At 34.8% G+C, this 20131-nt stretch overlaps 2 protein-coding genes and 1 long non-coding RNA gene across 3 annotated transcripts; 2 read left to right on the top strand and 1 right to left on the bottom strand.

Annotated features, from left to right (window-relative positions):
• Window positions 1–459, bottom strand: LOC126728328 (uncharacterized). The gene has a single exon (XM_050434175.1). The coding sequence runs from the start codon at window positions 457–459 to the stop codon at window positions 1–3; it is 459 nt and encodes a 152-aa protein (XP_050290132.1).
• A 6938-nt stretch (window positions 460–7397) lies between these two features.
• Window positions 7398–14961, top strand: LOC126726284 (ER lumen protein-retaining receptor A). Its single transcript, XM_050431509.1, has 6 exons — window positions 7398–7767; window positions 8116–8381; window positions 11281–11396; window positions 14227–14300; window positions 14392–14455; window positions 14544–14961. The coding sequence occupies exons 1-6, from the start codon at window positions 7677–7679 to the stop codon at window positions 14578–14580; spliced, it is 648 nt and encodes a 215-aa protein (XP_050287466.1). The 5' UTR covers window positions 7398–7676; the 3' UTR covers window positions 14581–14961.
• Window positions 14962–16435: 1474 nt separating this feature from the next.
• LOC126726283 (uncharacterized) lies at window positions 16436–17730 on the top strand. Its single transcript, XR_007655777.1, has 2 exons — window positions 16436–17422; window positions 17517–17730. It is a non-coding gene; the product is annotated as an uncharacterized LOC126726283 (long non-coding RNA).
• The last annotated feature ends 2401 nt before the right edge of the window (window positions 17731–20131 follow it).

Genomic DNA, 20131 nt, shown 5'->3' with positions numbered 1-20131 from the left:
TTACTTCCACGGCGCTGCCTTGATCACGTCATAGCCTCCAATTCTGAGCGTGACGACTAGGGCATCATCGTGGGGTTGAAAGGTTCCTTGTTTGTCCTCCTCTGAGAACCCGATTAAGGGCGTGGCAATCACTCTGGCTCTCTTGGATTCCCTATCGTCCGGCTCAGCCGGGAACCTGCCCACTGACATTACTCTGAAAGGGCTGGAACCGGTCCTTCCAGGTGCGGCAAGAATGACATTTATTGTGCCAATGGGTGGCCTCAATGTACTTTGTCTGGTTTCGATATTTGACTGTTCCTGCCATCCTTCAGGATGATGCAACAGATGCCTCAACTTCCCTTCTCGGACAAGCCGGTCCAAATGGTTTTTCAGATTCCTGCAATCATCGGTGGTGTGACCTGGCTCTTGGTGGTACGCGCAATACAGATTCTGATTACGTTTTGAGGGGTCACCTGCCATCCTGTTCGGCCATTGAAAGAAAGGTTCGCACTTCACCTTCTCTAGGATCTTGTGTAATGGTTCTCGGAACACAGCATGGACTGCCTGAGCCCCAGTGGATCCAGACTGTTCCGCGTAGTCTCTTCTCAGCCTGTTACTGCTGTTAAAGCGGTCCGACCTGAAGTCCCTCCTCTCCTGAGGGACAACCTTCGCTTTACCCTTCCCCATCTGCTGGTCCTCCTCGACCCTTTTGTACTTGTCAATTCTGTCCATGAGTTGGTGCACGCTGGTGACTGGCTTCCCAGTGAGGGACTTTCTTAAGCCATGCTCTGTTGGCAGGCCCCTTTTGAATGTACTAATGGCGACGTCATCGTAATTTCCTTCTATCTCATTATACATTTCCCAGTACCTGTTTGAGTAGGCCTTCAGTGTTTCCCCTTCTCGCATGGACAAGGATAGGAGGGAATCTAGGGGCCGAGGGACTCTACTGCTGGTAATGAAACGGGAACCAAAAGCCTGTGTCAGCTGTTTAAAGGAATCTATGGAATTCGGCTTGAGGGCATCAAATCATCTCATCGCCATAGGTCCCAAACTGGACGGAAACACCTTACACATTAACGCCTCATCCCTGGAATGGACGGCCATCCTCTGATTAAATTGGCTTACATGCTCTACTGGGTCAGTCTGACCATTGTATATGGCAAACGTTGGTTGATGGAACCGCCGAGGAAGCTCTGCCCTTTCTATTCTATGCGTGAAAGGCGACTGGGAGATGCAATCCAGGGCTTTGCTCATGGCATCGTTGGCCAGGCCTTGGTAGGATGGGCTTTTGTGGCCACGTTTGCGAGGCCGCTCTTCCTTGTAGGAAAAAGTCTCGCTCGGAGGGGTTCTTGATCTCCGCCTGTATTCGTCATCCTTATCACTGCTAGTGTCCCAGCCGGGTGAAGGACGTTTTCGCTGCGCTCGGCGCAGCTTCTTCTTCAAATCATCAATCTCTTGCTGTAGAGCCTTTCGATCGTTTTGCTTATGGGATGCATGACCTTTCCCTTTCAAGCGGCTTCTACTCGTGTGAGAGGTGTTCACACTACCCTCTCGTTACTTATCTTGGTCTTTCTCTTGTTCGAGATTCAAAAAATTGTCTTGTCGTTGGGAATCTGCATGTCCGGTTTGGCGCGGACCTGATCCTTCCATTTCTTACAGTTTCACTTGTCGAGACACAAGTTCTCCCCACAGACGGCGCCAATTGTAGGGGCGGTTTTTGGGGCCCAGGCCCAGCAAGAAAGTGGTTCTGGCCCAAAAGACCCTAGACAATGAATTTGTAGAAAGCGGGTTATAGAACTAGGGCTGGACGAAGTGAACGTTAATTAGTTGTATGCCATGCAACAGTCTGAACGTGAGAATATTTCATTTATGTTCACAGGATACCGGTTCGAGAAGACGTATGAGTGCACCTCTTGCTCTAATTAAAGATTACAGAATTCTTTGATCTCTCTCTCTCTCTTTTTTCCCTCTAAATTTTCCCCCTCCCTTCTTCATGGGGATTTCCTTCTCTTATATAACCTCCTTAAATTGATAAGAGCCTTACACTTGTTAACCATCTGGATTTTCACTTGAGTGCCTGTCCCATCGGACATCCACCTTATCTTTCTGTGAGTTGCAATGGCCAATGTAACACTGTTTGCCTGTCTTCTTCACATTAATGCGGCTGAAAAAATAGCTTCCTTGCATTTAATGCGAGAGTTGTGGTTTCTCCCTGGACGTCTTACATTTTCCTCTTTTTTCCTGCTGTGTGAGGCTCATCCTGCCTCCCACGTTTGTTTGGGATGGTTTTTCACTGTGGAGGGGGCGCACATTGGGCCCGTATTTGTGTGTCCGAGGAGACATTCCTCCTCGGACGTCTTTTTAAATAAGCTGGGCTCAACAAGATTGGGCTGGAAGTCTTTTGGTCCCCCTTTCCCCTTTTGGTCATGGTTGGGCTCCGTGCGGGGTCCAAGGCCCATTGTTGACTTTGGGAATTTTACCCCTACATGATCAATAGTGAATTAGAATCAAACATCTAAGAAGTATATGAACATGAAGAGTTCTAGCATATTTGATCCTACTAACGCAGTTAAAATATCAAAACATGAGTAAACAAACAAGCGTTTTAACAACAAAAATAATATAAACAATAATTACTTGTATATAATTATACAAACAAGAGTGGAGTTCCTTTAGAAACCAAGAGTGAGGCAAGAGAGTGATTGGAAACGTTGATCAACTAAGAAGATGATCACACATTCAAACCCTAGCTTGTTGCTTCCTTAATTTTGATCCCTAAAGGAGCTATTCTAGAATCCCAAAAAAGAAATAGAAGGTTGCTTAATCACACTTTGAATCTAAGGAAGATTTGGGTGAGTAAACACTTCTAATCCCTCTAAGAAGTTAGATTGGGGATGTGGTGCTTTGGATGGGGGTGCCTGTCTCTATTTATAGAGGGGTTTAAAGGCTCTAAAGAGAGTAAAACTTTTGGATATGAATTAGATCAAATTTGAATTCAAATCTAAAATGAAGTTGAAATTGGAGGGAGAATCAAGAGCAAATGTATGAATTCCAAAGCTGAACACTTGTAAGTATTTTGGCCATAACTTTTTGCTCAAAATTCTGAATGAGTTGAAATTGGTGTCATTTGAAAGATAACTAAAAATTCTATAGAGGATGTTTTGGGGCTTTAGGGCCCGTTTGGTACATAAACTTAAATACATGCTTTCAATTTTTAAACAACACTACACGTATTTTCACACACTTTTTCACTTACACGTATTTCCAAAAAAACTGAAAACTATTATTTAAACACACATACTAAACGAACCCTTATATTACAAAGGATGATATGAACTTCACACTCTTCATGATGCAAATAGATAATCCCTCTAGCAACATCAAGTGCAATTCTTACTGTTTCTTTCCAAAATTCTTCAAATACAAGCCCAGCTAAGCTCATCACTAGGTTAGATTATATGCTTGGTTTCTTTCATTATTGAACAAATTCAAGTTTGTTCATAAAGCTACCTAATAAATCTATGCTAATATATATGTATTCAAATATTAACTAATTTAGAGTTGAAAATTTGAAACTATATTATGTGAGTTCATTAGGTTGAATTCTTTTCACGTATGAGCTGACAAAAATAGATTCACTAATGCGATATTATTAATATGTGTAGATATACACACAATTTATGTTACAAAATGTACTATTTATACTATCAATAAATTGAAAACAATAATTTAATATCTTACGTTATGAACTTATTTACAAATTGACAAAATCTAATTTCAAGTGTGTGTATATATATATAACTGTAATTTCATACATGAATTTTATAAACTAGTATGTATACATACTAGTTTATAAACTACGTAGTCTCATACATATACATGGGTACAATTAAAAACAATTACAATTATATGGGTCAAATTATATATTATGTTTTAGAAAATGTTTAAATTAGCTTACACTTTTTTAAAACCATGCGTTTCTAAAATATGTAATATATATATATATATATATATATATTGGGTTCAAGTTATACCTAGTGTAACTCTAAGTAATGTTATATCACCCAATAACTTGTTATAGAATTCATATTATGAAAATTCCACCATTGAATTACATATTCTATATGTTCTTAACAATCATGCCAATTGGATGTTATTTATAATTTGATCCATAAACTCATCTTTTATGCATTATTTTAATTTACAAAAACTTGAATTTAAAAAAATTGATTGATGACATGGCTATTAATCTTTGACTACCTTGAAATTTTGCAAACATAGAGAATATATGAAAATAATGTAATCTAATGGTAGATTTGTCAAAATTATTAAAAAATATTGAGTAGTGTAACATTGCTTAGAGTTACAGCAAGTGTAACTTGAACTCTGTAAGAGTGCTTTTTTCTTTAGCACACAGGCCCAAGGATCCTGGGCCAAATAGTTGTGTTTTGGTGGACTGGGCTTGGTTCACCGCAGCTAAATGGGGGCTGATTACGAACCAAGTTGTGCGCAAGTCACATAAATCTCCTCAAGGCAAAAATGCGATTCCTCATTTTAAAGAATTCCTTCACTTGGTACCCCGGGCGTACTGTCGTGGGATCCCGGGACGTACTAGGCCTGTAAGAACCCAGAATCTCTGGTTCTCTGCACTATATATATATTAATACATATACATATATGTAAATGAATTTCATAAGGATGATTCAGCCACGAGGATCCTGGCCCCAATTCTCACAGACTTATGCTTTTGCACAAGACTTGTGGGATTTGGAACTCAAGTCTGAGTGGCTTTGCTTGGGCAGGGACTCAGCTTTACAAGCAAGAATATATATGTATTGAACAGCAAGAAGCAGTAAAGAAATATGCAAAGTAATTGTTAGAAATTCTCAAATCAATATGAAATATTTCATTGTTTTTCTTGATTGTGGATTACAAGTGTGCTCACTAAGACGTGATACAAGGTTCAAATAAGCTCAAAAATTACCGACTTTGATGGCTATTCAAGCCTCTAAGACTTGCAAAGTTTGAATCCTTTTGAATCCAAATATGTGCTATAGTGGCTGTTTCTAGGATACCGGGAGACATTCCTCTGTTTTTCTTAAATTTTACAGAGTTCTAAGACATTGCTGTTTCTCTAAAAGTCATTTGCTGACTTTCCATTCCGGGGCGTCCTCAGCAATTAGCCTTCAATCTCTCTTCTTTCAAGATTTCTCATTTAGCCGTTGGTGTTATTTCCTTGTTGTCATTATTCCCAAATAGTTGGAATCTTTTACTGCTGGGTTGAAAGTTCTCTTCCAGTTGCTTCCCTTTATAGTTCTTCATTCTAGGTTTCTCGATGTACCAGCTTTTTATTCATGAATTGTCACTCCCCAAGTTTCTGGTTCTTTGCTGTACCACTGGGTGCTTGAGAAGGACATATCTGTTCCTCATTTATTGTATTTCGTGGTAACCCTTTTGAGCTGTCTCAATCCCACGTTAGCTGTGCTGCACGTCCCGAGGATCCCGAGCCTCTGGCAGCCTCTGGGTATCCCGGCCCAGTTCTTTCACTGGATTTTGCTGGATTTTTTAATGGCCTCTTTGCTGGAAATCTGAACATAAATTGGGCCTTAATGTTGATTCTTCTTGCTGCTTGAATTGGGCCTTCTTTACTTTTCATGGAATGTGAAATTTTAGCCTTCAACAAACTCAACTATATATATATGATTTAGAATTTAATTGGTTTTAGACTCTTCGATTTTTGCACCTAATAATTCACTTGACACAAAAATTTAAAACTTAGATGGGCATGTGGTGAAAAATTAGATTATAATTGAAATCCAATTTGGAATCTAATTGGATTCGGATTCTTTGATTTTTACTTTCAATAATTCATTTGGTACCAAATCTAAATTAAATGGGAACGTGGTGCAAAATTGAGAATCCAATTAAAATTTAATTGGATTTTCTCTGAGTTTTGACTATTAATATATATAGATAAATAATATTATATAAACTTAAATTAAGTCTTATATTCATGAGCTTGTTTAAGAATACATTATTATATTTGAGCTTGATCATTTAACACTCAAGCTAGGATGTTGAACAACCATGATTCATACGCAAGATGTTGATAATTGATTACCATGAATTTCACAATTGGGGTAAAGGTTTAAACCCCTTGAACCTACAACTTCTTGAGTAGGAATGCTCTCATGAAAATGTGGAATTAGACTGTAACTATCTAAAACATAATATTTATACTGATACTGATTATTTAGATTTATTTTTAAAATTAAAAATTTTAAAATAAGTTGTATAAATAGATTAAAAATAGTTCAATTAACATATTAAGTTATGTAAAAGAGTCTGAATTTGGTATGGATGAGGATAAAACCCACGTTTTACACTATATATCTAATAACATTTTTATAAATTCTCAATTTGGTTGGATTTATATATGAGTATTAAAATTGATTGATTGTGGTTGTGTTTATTCTTAAATATGTGATTAGATGATATGGCATGTTGAAATTAGAGGGATAAAATACGGGCTTTATACTACATCCTTACATAATTTAATTTTCTATGTAAAATTGCTATATTATATTTCTAATGCACGTATTAGTTATAAAATATTAATTAACAATACATTTTATACTTATATATACATAAAGAAGTTATCCAAATTGAAAAGGAACTAAATTTTATTTTTAAATTGCAACTAATCGGTTAGCAAAGATAGTTTTAAATTGGTTTGGAACTAAGCTTTTTTCCTTTCACCCAATTTTATGTCAGAATTTTTGTTAATCACTCAGCTTTATGTCAATAGAGTGCTTGTAAGCATTTACCTTTCTTTAAAATCCAACTATTAAGAGCATTCCTATCCGGAAATTCTATCATATTTTATTTTACCATAACAAAAAACTACTTTATCAATTATACCATACAATTTTACAATACGTCCAAAATCTTAATTTTTATTTTACAATACAACACATTAAAATAATATATATTTATACAATAAAATAATATATTTCAAAACATAAATAAAAACCAGAAATGAGACACGGAGAGAGAGACAGAGATTGAGACATGAGATAGAGAGTGGGAGGAGAGAGGAATGAATAAAAAAATATTATTTTCTTTTATAATTGTGTTACATTACCATTATAAATTTGTGATGATACAAGATAGATGCAAGGCCGGATGTTGATTGTTTTTTTGCTTTGACGCTAAAATTCCTCAGCAGACAACATTTACTTTGCCCAATGCGAATGCGAATGCGAATAATAGAAAACCTGTCACTTTCCTAAAAAGAAAAAAGAAAAGAAAGAAAAAGAAAAAAAAAGGCACAGTTAAGAAACGTATAACCCATGTTTGACCCGACACCATATATACAAGGACCGCCCATCTGAAAAACTGAACGGTTAACGTAAAGCCAACGCGTGGTGTGCTAAATCCCAGCTTCCACGTAAGAGAAGAACCCCGTATTCCGTGACACACACTGGTCGCAACACTCAAAACCTCAAACCAAAACCCGTTACCGACCGCCACGTCATTTTACCAAATCCCGTTTAAACCCCCTCTCTCTCTCTCTCATACTCACGCACACAAACTCTGTTCAAATCGAATCTCACTCCGTTTTCCATTTCCTTCTTCAACATTTCTCTCTGAAATCTAGGGCACAAAAATCTAGCTCCGCAAGACTAGTAGCAACCATGAATATCTTCAGGTTCGCCGGTGATATGACGCACTTGATCAGTATTCTCGTCCTTCTTCTCAAAATCTACGCTACCAAATCTTGCTCAGGTAACTTTTTACCCCACCGTTTGGTTCCCGAGAAAATTGAAATGCAAACAAATTTTTGTAATCTCGTTTCCTTTTTCTCACTCAAATGTTGATATATTCCGTGATCTGCCATGTTATTTACTAATTTTTGTTAATTTTGGGCTTTCTGAGCAATTAGCTAAAGAGAATGAAAATTGAAATGGTATTTCACATGGTACAACTCAGTGTTGCGTTGGTTTCTAGTTGGAATAAGGTTTTGAAGTGAGCTGTGAGGGTTTTTTGAGCTTAGAATAGGAGAAAGCTTTGTAAGAATCGAAGATTTCTATTTGTTTTTTCTGATTTTGGTTGGGAATTTTGATGATTTGTTAGGGATTTCGCGAAAGACTCAGGAGCTTTATGCGTTGGTGTTCCTGGCGCGGTATGTGGACATTTTCACGGAGTTTATCTCCGTCTATAACACCATAATGAAGATCGTGTTCATAGCGAGCACACTCGCGATTGTGTGGTGCATGAGGGGGCACCGGGTGGTTAGGCGTTCGTATGATAAGGAGCTTGACACGTTCCGCCATTATTTTCTTATTGCTGCAAGCCTTGTTTTGGCGCTTCTTGTGCATGAGAAGTTTACGTTTCAAGAGGTAGTTCACTGCTAACTGGTCATTTTGGGATATTGTTTACTAAATGGGTTTTTAATTATGTTCTTGATTATAAGGATGAATGCCTATTTCAAATTTCTGGAATTTTTTTTTTGAGTTTTATGCTTATGGTATTCAGGTATATTTTATAGTTTTGTGCTTGTATTGTTGAGCAGCTGGATATTCTCTATGATTCTTGAGTTTTGGTTCCATAATAATTATTACTTAAAAATTGTTTTCCGCTCCCACCCCCATTATCAATGTATTGTTTTGACACCTCGTATTTGTTAATTCCATTTTTTGTTTGTTAACCCAATGGAGTGAGGTTTATTGTATTACTTGTGTCAAGAAAGATATAAATTGCTGTAGTGCTGGAGTTGCACTTTAGTCTGCTTTGTTCAATTTAGATACAAGCTTGAGCCAAACAAATTTAGATCTTCAAAATCTACGAAAACTAAATCAAGCCAAGAGTCTTATAGCCCAATTAGTTGGCATCTCCGGGTGTTTCTATGACATCCAGAGTTCAAATCCCCCTCCCCAGTTGTAATTATCTAATATATATATAAAAAAAAAAAAAGCCTATGAAAACTGAATTAAAGGTCAATATTAATAGTACTAAACATTTCTATGACATCTAGAGTTCAAATCCCTCTCCCCATTGTACTATCTCAACTAACTTTTACCTTTATCTACAGTACTTATAGTAATAATTTTTCAGTTTCAGCAAAATAAGCGGTATCCAAACACATTCTAAACATTTCACTTCGATGATTATTAAGTTTTGAACAAATTGACATAATTAGTGATGAAATTAGCTTAAGTAAAAAGATTTGGGTATAGCTCTTTTACTAAAGGGGCTGCACAGTCAAAATTTCAACTTGGCAACTAGTCTCGGGATTTTCCTTCTCTTGTTGGAATTTCTCTTGTAGTACTTTCCATGTCAATAAGTAGTTCGCTTTTGTGCTTCTAAAGAATTATTGTGAAAAAATAAAATAAATTGTACACATTTAACTTTGGTAATATTTGCCATAACTTCTTTTATTGATTACATCGAGACATCAGTAAGGTTTTTCCTGGAGTAGTAAGGAGGATGAATTATTTTTTTGGCAAGTAAATTGGAGAAATTAAGGCTTGTGTGCATGAAATTTTTGAAGTGTTAGATTTAACACCTGTTTTTTCATCATTGATTGAGTAGTACATGGTGTGGAGGTCCTTCATCCAAAATAAATAACCACAGTAGATGGTGTGGGGCTAGTTTTCTATTAACTTGGACTTAGTAGATCAAAGCTTGAAAGTTGTTACCAGTTCAACTGTTTTGCTACCATTCTATAGGCCTAGGTTGATGAGGTTTATAGTTTAAGTGGTCATCGTGTGCAGTGTTTAATGCTTTAACTTTTGTGAAGTCCCCCGACCTGCTTGGAGGCTTTCATGGTATTTCTTTCCTGTCATTGGCTGCCTATAGTTTTTGGTGCATTCTCAAAGAAACTGCGATTCCAAGACATGGCACGCATGTGTTTTAAAGATTTGCATCTTCTGTCAGGGTGAGGGGGCCTTGAGCTGTCCTCTGTGCCCTTTTGATGCCTTGTTTATAGGAATTTTTTTTTGGGCGTAGTTTCATGCCTAAGATTTCCATTGAGTTTTGGCCTTTTTACTCTATACTTCATAAAAATTGTCAGATTTAAGTTTACTTGATTGTACTTATGCTGTTCTCTATCACAGTATATGTTTAAATAAAAATTTATATACAACTCTGTGATGAATAATACCAAACATCACTCATATGAGTTGTAACACTGAAAATTTTGATTCATTGCACTTCTGCAATTTTTCAGAGCAGGTTAAAAAAAAGGGGCAAATAGAGAGCCTATGCTTGGTCTGTTTAGTCTAAAATCACATATGGTATATTAATATGATATATTTTTGCTCAAATACATTTAAAATTCTCTTTTCTCAGATATAGTATGTCTTAGATGTCTGTATATGTTTCATACTGTTAAACAAGTCAAGTGGAGGTTGAGGTCATGGTTTCAAGTAGGTGTGTGTGCAATTACCAATCATAAATATATGATTTATGAGTCAAGATGTTATACACGTAACATATATTAAAAATAATTTTCATAAAAATATATCTTAGTGTATCATATGATGACAATGCTATTTATTTCATCAATCCATTGTTTTATTTAGGCAAATCATATCCAATTATCGTCTTAGTGCTGATAGCCTATTAAGTTTAAGCAATATTGTTGATAATCTTTTAACTAGCACTTAATTAATATCTACGTGGTAGTGGAAATTTGGGCATGAAAGACAAAATATGCACAACTTTATAGCATATGAGTTTCTGCATTTTATTGAACTCTATTTCAAATGGCACTTCCTCTCTCTATAAAGAATGGGGTGAGGAGAGATATTGTGGGTTCAAGACCCACTGGGTGTGAATCTTAAAAAAACGAAAAAAGAGAAAAGAACTTGTCGGAAAAAAAAAAAAATATTATGAGTTTCTGTGTGTCTGAAATCCCATACAGTTTATTGTTGAAGTTTGATTAGAAGATGTAATTGTAAAGAAATGATTGTGACTTCCATTAAAAAGGTTTAATATAGGATGACAGATCACATTTTATTATGATGTAAACACATTTCCTTACAGTTATAGCTATTTTAATTGGCTGGTCAATTCGCAGTCCCTGTCACATGCAAGTTAATATTAGAATCCTTACTGAAGAGTGAAGACCTATCACATTCACATATTGTTCTCTTCTCTAATATAATTCTGCGAATCCTACTTGTTTAACCAAAAGTTAGTTTAATGCATGCTAGCTTTGTAGTTGTTCCCTCATGTATTGTCAATTCATAAAGGTGAAGGACGATCTTGTACTAACTTTTGATGTAACTATCACAGATCTTATGGGCATTTTCAATATATTTGGAGGCAGTTGCAATTCTTCCCCAGTTAGTTTTGCTACAACGAAGTGGAAATGTTGACAATTTAACTGGCCAATATGTTTTCTTTCTTGGGTATGTGTCTTTTTCATACCAGTGTTTCTCTTAAGAATTCTCTTTATCACGTGGTTAGCTAGATTTTAATTCTTTTAAATTTGACTATTATTATTAATATTTTTGTTATTGAATGCATTTCCCCTTTAAAATTTTGCTTCCAAAACGTCTTGTGTCATACAATTTTCCTACAATTCTTCATCAAAAGTATTTGGAAAACAAACCATATTTATTGTTCACACCCACAAAAACCATATATCTACAGCAATTTTGTTGCTGCCTTTAATTAATTGTCTGAGTCACTTCAGTGCCAGATCAATAATGAAATGTTCTAACTTGAAAATCCATCTTGTGCATGAAAGACCATATACTTTTTAAGTTGAGTTCAATTATTGACAAGAAGTGCTAGTTACATTTGCCACATGATTCTGAAATGCTTGACAGAGTTTTCGCAGTGGCATTTTTCTTGTTTATATTTTAAACCTCTCTTTGGAAAATATATCCAGGATTGCATTCATAATATTTTGCCAATACTTGAGAAATAAGCATTTTCTATATTGGATTACTTAGTATGTCTATTTATCTGACTTAGTTATCAAAGCAATATAGGAGCAACTCTAGCAAGTAATAAACTATGGGGAAACCAAGCAGTGTGTTTTGATACATGGGAAGCCATTAGAATGAAAAGTGCAATTGTTCAGGTGGTGTTGTTACCTACTGTACTGCTAATGGAAAGTTCATATGTTCAGATTCATGGGAAGCTATTAGAATAAAGTGCCCTTTTGTTAAGTGTACTGCTAATGGAAAGTTCATACTAAATATGTTCTGATACATGGGAAGCTATTAATGAAGTGCCCTTTTGTTAAGTGGTGGAAGAGGATCTGGTTTTTTGGCTGGTAAATTGCTGATTGTCCTAAAAGTTTAAGCTATTAGAAAATGATGAATTCAATCACTTAATCATAACTTTAACATTTCCCCGCACGAGTGGGTCCAAACTCCCCCATTATAAGTGGGGCCCAAAACATGGGATTTTTAACATTTTAAATAGGAGGTAGAGTAAAGTTAGGGATTGAACTCATGAGCTTTTGTTTTGATACTATGATAAATTACTGATTGTCCCAAAAACTTAAGTTATTAGGAAATGGTGAATTTAATCATCTCACCATAATTCTTAACACTGGCCACATTCCAAAACATGCTTTTATGTCATGGTTAATCCATCAAAAATTGATTAGTCACAAGGGAGAGAATGGCTAATGGGGTTACAAGGGTGATATGCTTTATTTATTTTTTTGATAAATAATATGCTTTATTTTTTTTTTAGAAGTAGGATAGAATTGAGAGATCATATCTATATTGACTGGCCTGTTACCTGGAGAATATGGAGGGAAGTTTTGATAATGTTGTGATCGGCAGGTTGAGAGTTGGAGTTGTGAGCTAAATTGGCTGTCCATCCTTAAGGGTGATGGTCTGCAAACTCTAATTAGCAAATTGGCTTGGGCTGCATCTGTTTATCATATTTTGAGAGAGAGGAATGTGAGAATCAATAACAAGAGAGTTAGAACTGAAGTGGAAATGATTAGATCAATTGTGCAGGATGCAAGGAAGATATTTCTCATCTCAGAATAGAATTCTTTGCTGCATTTGGAGAATCCCTTTGGATGTGCTGGTTGAGTAGTTGCTGTATTTTATCTTTCTTTTTTGATAGGTAACAAAAAATTTTATAAAGGAAAAAAAAAAAAAAAAAACTTTGGCTTTCTGAGTTAAGGTTGTTGCTCTGTAGTTCGCAGCTTGCTGCATGTATCTTGTTGTTTTGGTTCAATAAATTGAAATCTCATTCATTAAAAAAAAACTTCTGTGAATGGAGCGGGATAAGATATAGAATTTCACCAATCAATATGGCGTGTGGTACATATGAATGAATATGCATGTGCTTATATTAATGTATGTGTTTTTGTTTTGATTGTTTTAGTGTGTGTGTGTTCACGTATGTTCTCTTGGTAAAATAAGTTTAAGAGATCGGAATACATCTTAAAAAGGTCCTCCATGGCTATTTTACTGTAATTCTATAAAATGTTTACATGTGTGTGTGCCCCTGCATCTTAAAATGGTATAATGCCATTAGCTGTGTTTGTAGAACAGAAATAGGTACTTCATTAATACAAATACTTAACCCCTTTATTTATTAAAAAAAAAAAAATTCTGAAGCCCTTCAGAGTGATTTGAAACATATTCTCTATCTTTCTCTCTCTCTCTCTCTCTCTCTCTCTCTCTCTCTCTCTCTCTCGGTAAACACATGCATGTACAATCATAATTTTGAGAGCTTTCTTTCAAAAGTCTATATTTCTGAGTTTGGATTTTGTTTCTGACCTGTTTTTCTTTTTCTCTTCTCTGTTTTTTTTTTTTTTTCTTCCATAACTTGGGTGCCATCGTATGTTTAAGTACTTACTAAACCACTCATAATACTGCCTTTTTATTTAACCTTGATTTTGATGGTTTAGTAGGTTCCAATTAATATGATTTTATATTGGGAAAGGCTGGAGAAGTGTATGGGTTTATCAAAGCCTAGGAAGACATAACTTTTGAAACCTGGATTCATACCTAAATCTAACTCTCAAGTCTCAAACCCAAGTTGGTGTAACATAGATTTAGATGCACTTAGTGTAACAGCATAACATGTTGCTTCTCCCTGTTATTGTTTTCCATCGGAGTGTACATTGTCAATATACTGGTCTTTATCTTGTTGTCTCTTGCATTTAACAGTTTTAGGTTAGCATCATGGTTCACATAAGCAAGAAAATTATTGGACACGTTGATTGAACTTATGGTTGGATTTTCATACTATCATTAGGGCATATCGTGGGCTCTACATCCTCAACTGGATATACCGCTATTTCACAGAGCCGCATTTCAGTCGATGGATAGGTAACTTATGCCTAGAATCATTGAGAACAACTGTTTGTCATGAGTATTGCAGCCTGTAGATATATTTAAGCGTTCTTTCTTAATTTTGCAGCTTGCGTCTCTGGTCTTGTTCAGACAGCTTTATATGCAGATTTCTTTTACTACTACTTTCTTAGGTAATGAAATCTGGCACATAGTTGATGATGATCTCTCATGCACTTTTATATTTTGATAAATATCATTAAGAACCATTTTGTTTTGCAGCTGGAAAAACAATGCAAAGCTAAAGCTGCCTGCTTGAGCCAAGCATGGATTTTTGAAAATTTGAAGCTTGTTCAGCCAAGTTGTTGTTTGGTACTCCTTTTGCACAGAACCATTGGTAAATTGACTTGTAGCGTGCAAGAGGAAGGGATACAAGTTTCATAGTTTTGAATTTAAACCCATATCAATGGGGGAAAAATTTAGTGGGTTTGGGCGGAAAAACCCACGTCTTATAGGCAATTGTATATCAGATTAAACACACCATGTTCTTATGTGGTGATGGTTTCTTGAGTGTCTTGTCTTAAAGATTTACTGGGAGGACAAAATTGCGTAGTTGGCTAGTATCATAAATGGATGTTTAGTGCAGATATAGTTATTCTTTTTATTTGTATTATCATTATCAAATTAACATGTTTTTTTACTTTCTGATGGTCTTAGTTTTCGAATTGGTGACTCGATTGTTCCTTATATGTACGAGTATCCACCTCATTATGTTCACATCTGATTCTGAATAGGATTGGTCTGAAAGGAAGTTGCTTCAGTAGGCTTTATTTGTTCTTGTCATGAAATCCAAACCTCTTAACATATGTTGCTTAAAATTGTATTTCTCCAATGTTGGAAATTTATATCCTGTTTGGCCAACAAAATTTGATCACTCAATTTCCGTTACTCAATTTCTATCACTTATCACTCAATTTTTCACATCCGTTTGCTTTCATCACCCAATTTCTATCACTTAATATTTTTCACACTATTCATGGACCCCACGCCTGTCACAGTGCAGTTTTTTTTTTCCCAGTACCCAGAAACCCAAACCCAGTAAAAAAAGAAAAAAAAAAAAAAGAAACCCAGTGAAGAAGACCGAACCCAGTGAAGAAGAAAGGAAAAAAAAAGAAAAAAGAAACCTAGTGAAGAAGACCGAACCCAGTGAAGAAAAAAAAAAAAAAAAAAAACCAGTGAAGACCGAACCAGTGAAAGAAGAAGAAGAAGAAAAAAAAAAAAACCAGTTAAGACCGAACCAGTGAGAAAGAAGAAGAAAAAAAAAAGTCAGTTGGTCAAAAGGTGCGGTTGAGTGGGTCCCTCATGTGTGTTTAATTACAAAAATGCCATTGAGTTATGAGTTATGGAAACTGAAAACAGCCAAAAGGTGTTTTCAGTTTCCATAACTCATAACTCAAAAATCAGAGAATTGAGTGATGGAAACAAAAAATTGGAAACTGAGTTATGGCTTGCCAAACAAACTTTTTTTTGAGAATTAAGATGGATCTCACTATTTTTGAGAATTGAGTTATGAAAACTGAGAATTGAGTTACGGAAACAGCTAAACCAAACAGGCTCTTATAATTCTCTTACCTACAAGTGGTAGGTAAGAGAATTATACAATCCAACATTGGAGAAATGGGCTTGCAATGCATGTTGATCCAATGTTACTCTGCTAATCAATGCATCGTGATTCAATGTTATTCTGCCTTGCAAGCAACATGGCAATATGAGGGATTGATAATTCGAACTCAGAAGAAATTCATAGACCTCGATTATTTTGAAAGAACATGTGCGTTAGTTCAATGACTAATATCGAAATCTCATCTGACATCTCCAGCACACTCAAAGTTTAATTTTCTTTTTCTTTTTTTCAAGTAATAGAACCTTTATTTTAATGATAGAAATGTTCCTAAACACATTATTTTATTAACCTTTCAAATTCTATATTTATATTAGGATGAAGAGATATACTTTAGGACTACAATTTCATTGATTAAAGCAAATATGAAAACTTACATGCGTTTTTATAGTCCTCTCTTGCATACCTTTTATTCTTTAAAAATTATGTTATTCAGGAAAAAAAAAAAACAAAAAAAATACAAATATAGAAACTTATTCCCAACCAATGTTACTATTGGTATTCCAGAGACTGGTCCATGATTTACTGCGATCTAATTAAAAAGGTCTCTCTAAGTGACAATCGAGCTTATAGTGTAAATGATAATTTTCAACATTTTTTTTTTTTTTTGAGAAACAAACACACACACATGATAATTTTCAACATTTTGATTACACACATACCTTTCAATTTTTTTTTTCTTGGAAAAGTTAGGCACATGTATATAGAAAAATAACAATAAATCACATGCACCAGAAATAATCGTGCCTGCATACTAATCATGCTTACCAACCATGGAATATAAATCTCTAGGACCATGAACTAGGGTCCACAGCACCACAAATAAACATGTCTCCATGTCCACAAAAACAGTATTTCCCATGGATAAAATAACTTAGGTACATGTTACATCGATCCCACACAAAATAACAAAGTCCAAATAATTAAAAAAACTTTTCAAAGTTCCAAGCACTGTTTAGCTACAAATAGCGAATCTTCCTCTGAATTTCGAAACTGATAATGAAACACCAATATATAGGAATCTTCAGCAATGCTTCCCACGTCTGTACATGATTATTATTGCATACAGCCATACACGTCCTCATCCTAGTTCCCACCTTAACGTTAGCTTCTATCTAAAATTATATGTTGTCTCTTTCTCAATCTCTCACACCAATCACCAAGCTGCTCTCTATTTTTCATTATCTTATGCACCATTGGCTTATTCTTATCAATGTCCATCTCAGAAATCTCATCTTCACCATCATCACAAAGAGTTGAACTAGTTTCCAAGTCTGTGTCTGAACGACTTGTTCAAAAATTTTCTGATGTGTCTGAATTCGACTTTGATTATGAGCAAAGTGGACTGTGGTCTCCTCCAATCCAAAGAAGGGTGTTCATGAGCTCCCCAGGAAGAATATTCACCGAGGATGAAATGCTTGCGAGACTTAGAAAAGTTATGCATACTCGTCCTCCAAGAAAACACAAATTTTGTTTCAATGTATGGAGCTATACTCTTCATCTCTCTCTTTTTTGTTCATTCTTTTGAGCTATATTTTGAAAGTTTTTGATACATATATTAGCTTGTTTTGCAGGTATTAGTTTGTTGCTTCTGAAGAAGATGTCGAAGACAACCTCTTTTCTAGGAATGGAACTAATTTAGCAGGTCAAAGCTCAATACAAAATGACCCCGATTTATAATTATTGTTGTAGTTTTTTAAAGATTCGTTTACTTGGTGATGTAAATGTTACATTGTCTGGAAGAAACACAGAGAAATATATTGTTCATGCCTATCTATTTAATTTCCACTCTAATCTTTATACAATGTGTTTGAAAAGCCAAGGCCTTTGCTTGGCTTTTTAAATGCTAGTGGCTTTGATTATTGCTTTCAGGCAAGTATTGATTCATTGAATAGAAGTGATCTAAACTAGATTGAACTGTACTTGTTCTATTATAACTTTATGAACTCCGTAAAAAACTCAGATGCCAGCATCAATTTTGTTAATAATACGCTATCTAATATATATATATATATATATATATATATAGATTAGTATTCAAGAACGCTAGCTAGCAGTTAAAAGTCAAGATCTTAGGAGGTATAGATTGGCTTTGACAGCCGCTTGAGATCGTAACATATGATATGATATATATGTAGTTTGATCATTGGGCCACTGTGACTTATTTTATATCATCATTCATACGTCTTGTTAATAAGTTATTTATTTATTTATTTGTTGAATGTTAATAAGTTGTTAAGTTCTTTGACTTCTTTCAACCAAGTTTCGAGCCATATTCGTATTTGGTAAAATATAAAAATTACCCCTAAAATTTGAGCTAATTTTAGATACTATCACAAAGTACAAACGTAACTTAATATCATTTGAAAATTTCCATTCTCCTCTCATTTCCTTCTTCATCTTAGTGTTGGAAGGAAGTAGAGGACTCGGGGGAGTAGAGAACTTTCAAACGGTGTTAATTGTTAAGTCTTGCTTATGCTTAAAGCAAATTAGATATTTTAAGTCTTTGATAATTCTTGGTATTAATCCAAATCTTAGTATTGATTTTTGTATTTTATACCCTTGTAATTTTATAGCATCCATTGGAATAAAATTCATCAAGTTACTTCCTAAGAATTCCATTTTATATTAAGGGAAAAAGTTGTTGCACACAGTGTACGCAATAAACACTGTTCTTATATTAATCCATCAATTTCTCCCTCCTTTTTTTATTTTATTTTTAAATCTTTATAAAGTAATCAAATTTAAAAAAAAAAAAAAAAATCAAACACATAATTAATGGAGCATATGATTTTTATTTTGTTCATCGCTTTTTTGTGAGTAGACACAAAGAGTTAGTACATAACCTTCCAAACAATGAGCATTAAAAACGTTCACAACTTGTTGTATATTCTTTTTTCTTTTTTTATAAAATAATTGATGAAATACAAAGTAAGGTACAAAAAATGTCACATAAGATTTTTATTTCTGGGATAACAAATATACTGGGAAGGCAGTCTAGGTGTTCTACATATATGGCTTAGAGACAACACTTTCAAATTTATAAATGATACTCTTTTATGAGCGTACTTTAAAACACTTGTATGAAACGACAATTGCTGTCTGGCAAAGTTGGCAGCCAGTTTTCAAGAATTGAATCCAAAGTGCCAGTACGGCGCCAAAGTCCAAACCAGACTGCCACTGACAGTGATATATACAGATAGGAGGAAACCACCCTACTAAATTTGATTTTCAAAGCCCCATTCATTTCAAAAGTTACTGCATACAAATTTACTATATATATCTTGATTTCTTACTATGGTCCTTAATATGCCAAAGATTGTTTTTCACACAACTAAAATATGCAAAAAAAAGTGCATAGCATATAGAATACATCGATATATTGTCATCAAAGCCTTACTAGCTAGTTTCCCCACTTCTCTTGCTACTACCTAAAATGCACATCTCTTAGATTGAAAACATTTGAAAGTGACAAACTTTTAGCACCAATGCATGTGCAAATTTCAGGATATATTAATTGCAATATCTACTAGGGTAATGCTTGCATGCAAAATGATAAGGGAGCAACAGCCTGACGAATCTGCATGCAGATTCCATGGCTTGTCATTTTGTCTTGCATATAGAAACAGTGCATCACAAACTTCTAAGTTCTAACATCACCTGCTGCACCTTATCAAAAAGAAAAAAAACATCATCTGTTGCAGCAGCTCTGCCTGATATGAGCTTTTTTTACAATCTGCACTTGTTCTTGTACATTGATACCAAAATGCCTAGTTTTAATGAGAAAATCTAACACCACACATTTTTTTTTTAGTACAACTTGGCTATAATGTGACAGACAATAAGTAAATGGTAAAAAAAAAATAAGTTCATGTGAAAATAATAGACAACTACTCACAATCTATCATATCAAAGTTATTAAAAAAAAAATTATAAATTTCTTTTTATGAGGAGTTATTGCATGTATCCGATACATGTATTCACCCTCTTACACAAAATGGACTCCACAACTGTAAAATCCACCTTCATAGAAAGGGTAAATATACGATATATGATAGATTTTCTCCTTATTTTACCTCCTAAATTTGAGAGAGAGGGAGAGTTAATGCATTTTTCCCTTGACAAATTTACTGGAATCAGAGAAAGCTGAATAGCCTGTCAACTTTCACAGGTTCCTCGACTATGCAAT

Source organism: Quercus robur, chromosome 5 (assembly GCF_932294415.1).
Source record: "Quercus robur chromosome 5, dhQueRobu3.1, whole genome shotgun sequence".
Taxonomy (NCBI): Eukaryota; Viridiplantae; Streptophyta; class Magnoliopsida; order Fagales; family Fagaceae; genus Quercus; species Quercus robur.
Note: the sequence above shows the minus strand (reverse complement) of the source record. Positions and strands in the feature narration are given on the sequence as shown.

Bases quoted from the DNA above. Each gene is read 5' to 3' on its own strand.
- LOC126728328 (XM_050434175.1), bottom strand. From the start codon at position 459: ATGGCAGGTGACCCCTCAAAACGTAATCAGAATCTGTATTGCGCGTAC.
- LOC126726284 (XM_050431509.1), top strand. From the start codon at position 7,677: ATGAATATCTTCAGGTTCGCCGGTGATATGACGCACTTGATCAGTATT. The intron at 8,382-11,280 runs GTAGTTCACTGC...TAACTATCACAG, and splicing joins AGAAGTTTACGTTTCAAGAG to ATCTTATGGGCATTTTCAAT. The intron at 11,397-14,226 runs GTATGTGTCTTT...TACTATCATTAG, and splicing joins CAATATGTTTTCTTTCTTGG to GGCATATCGTGGGCTCTACA.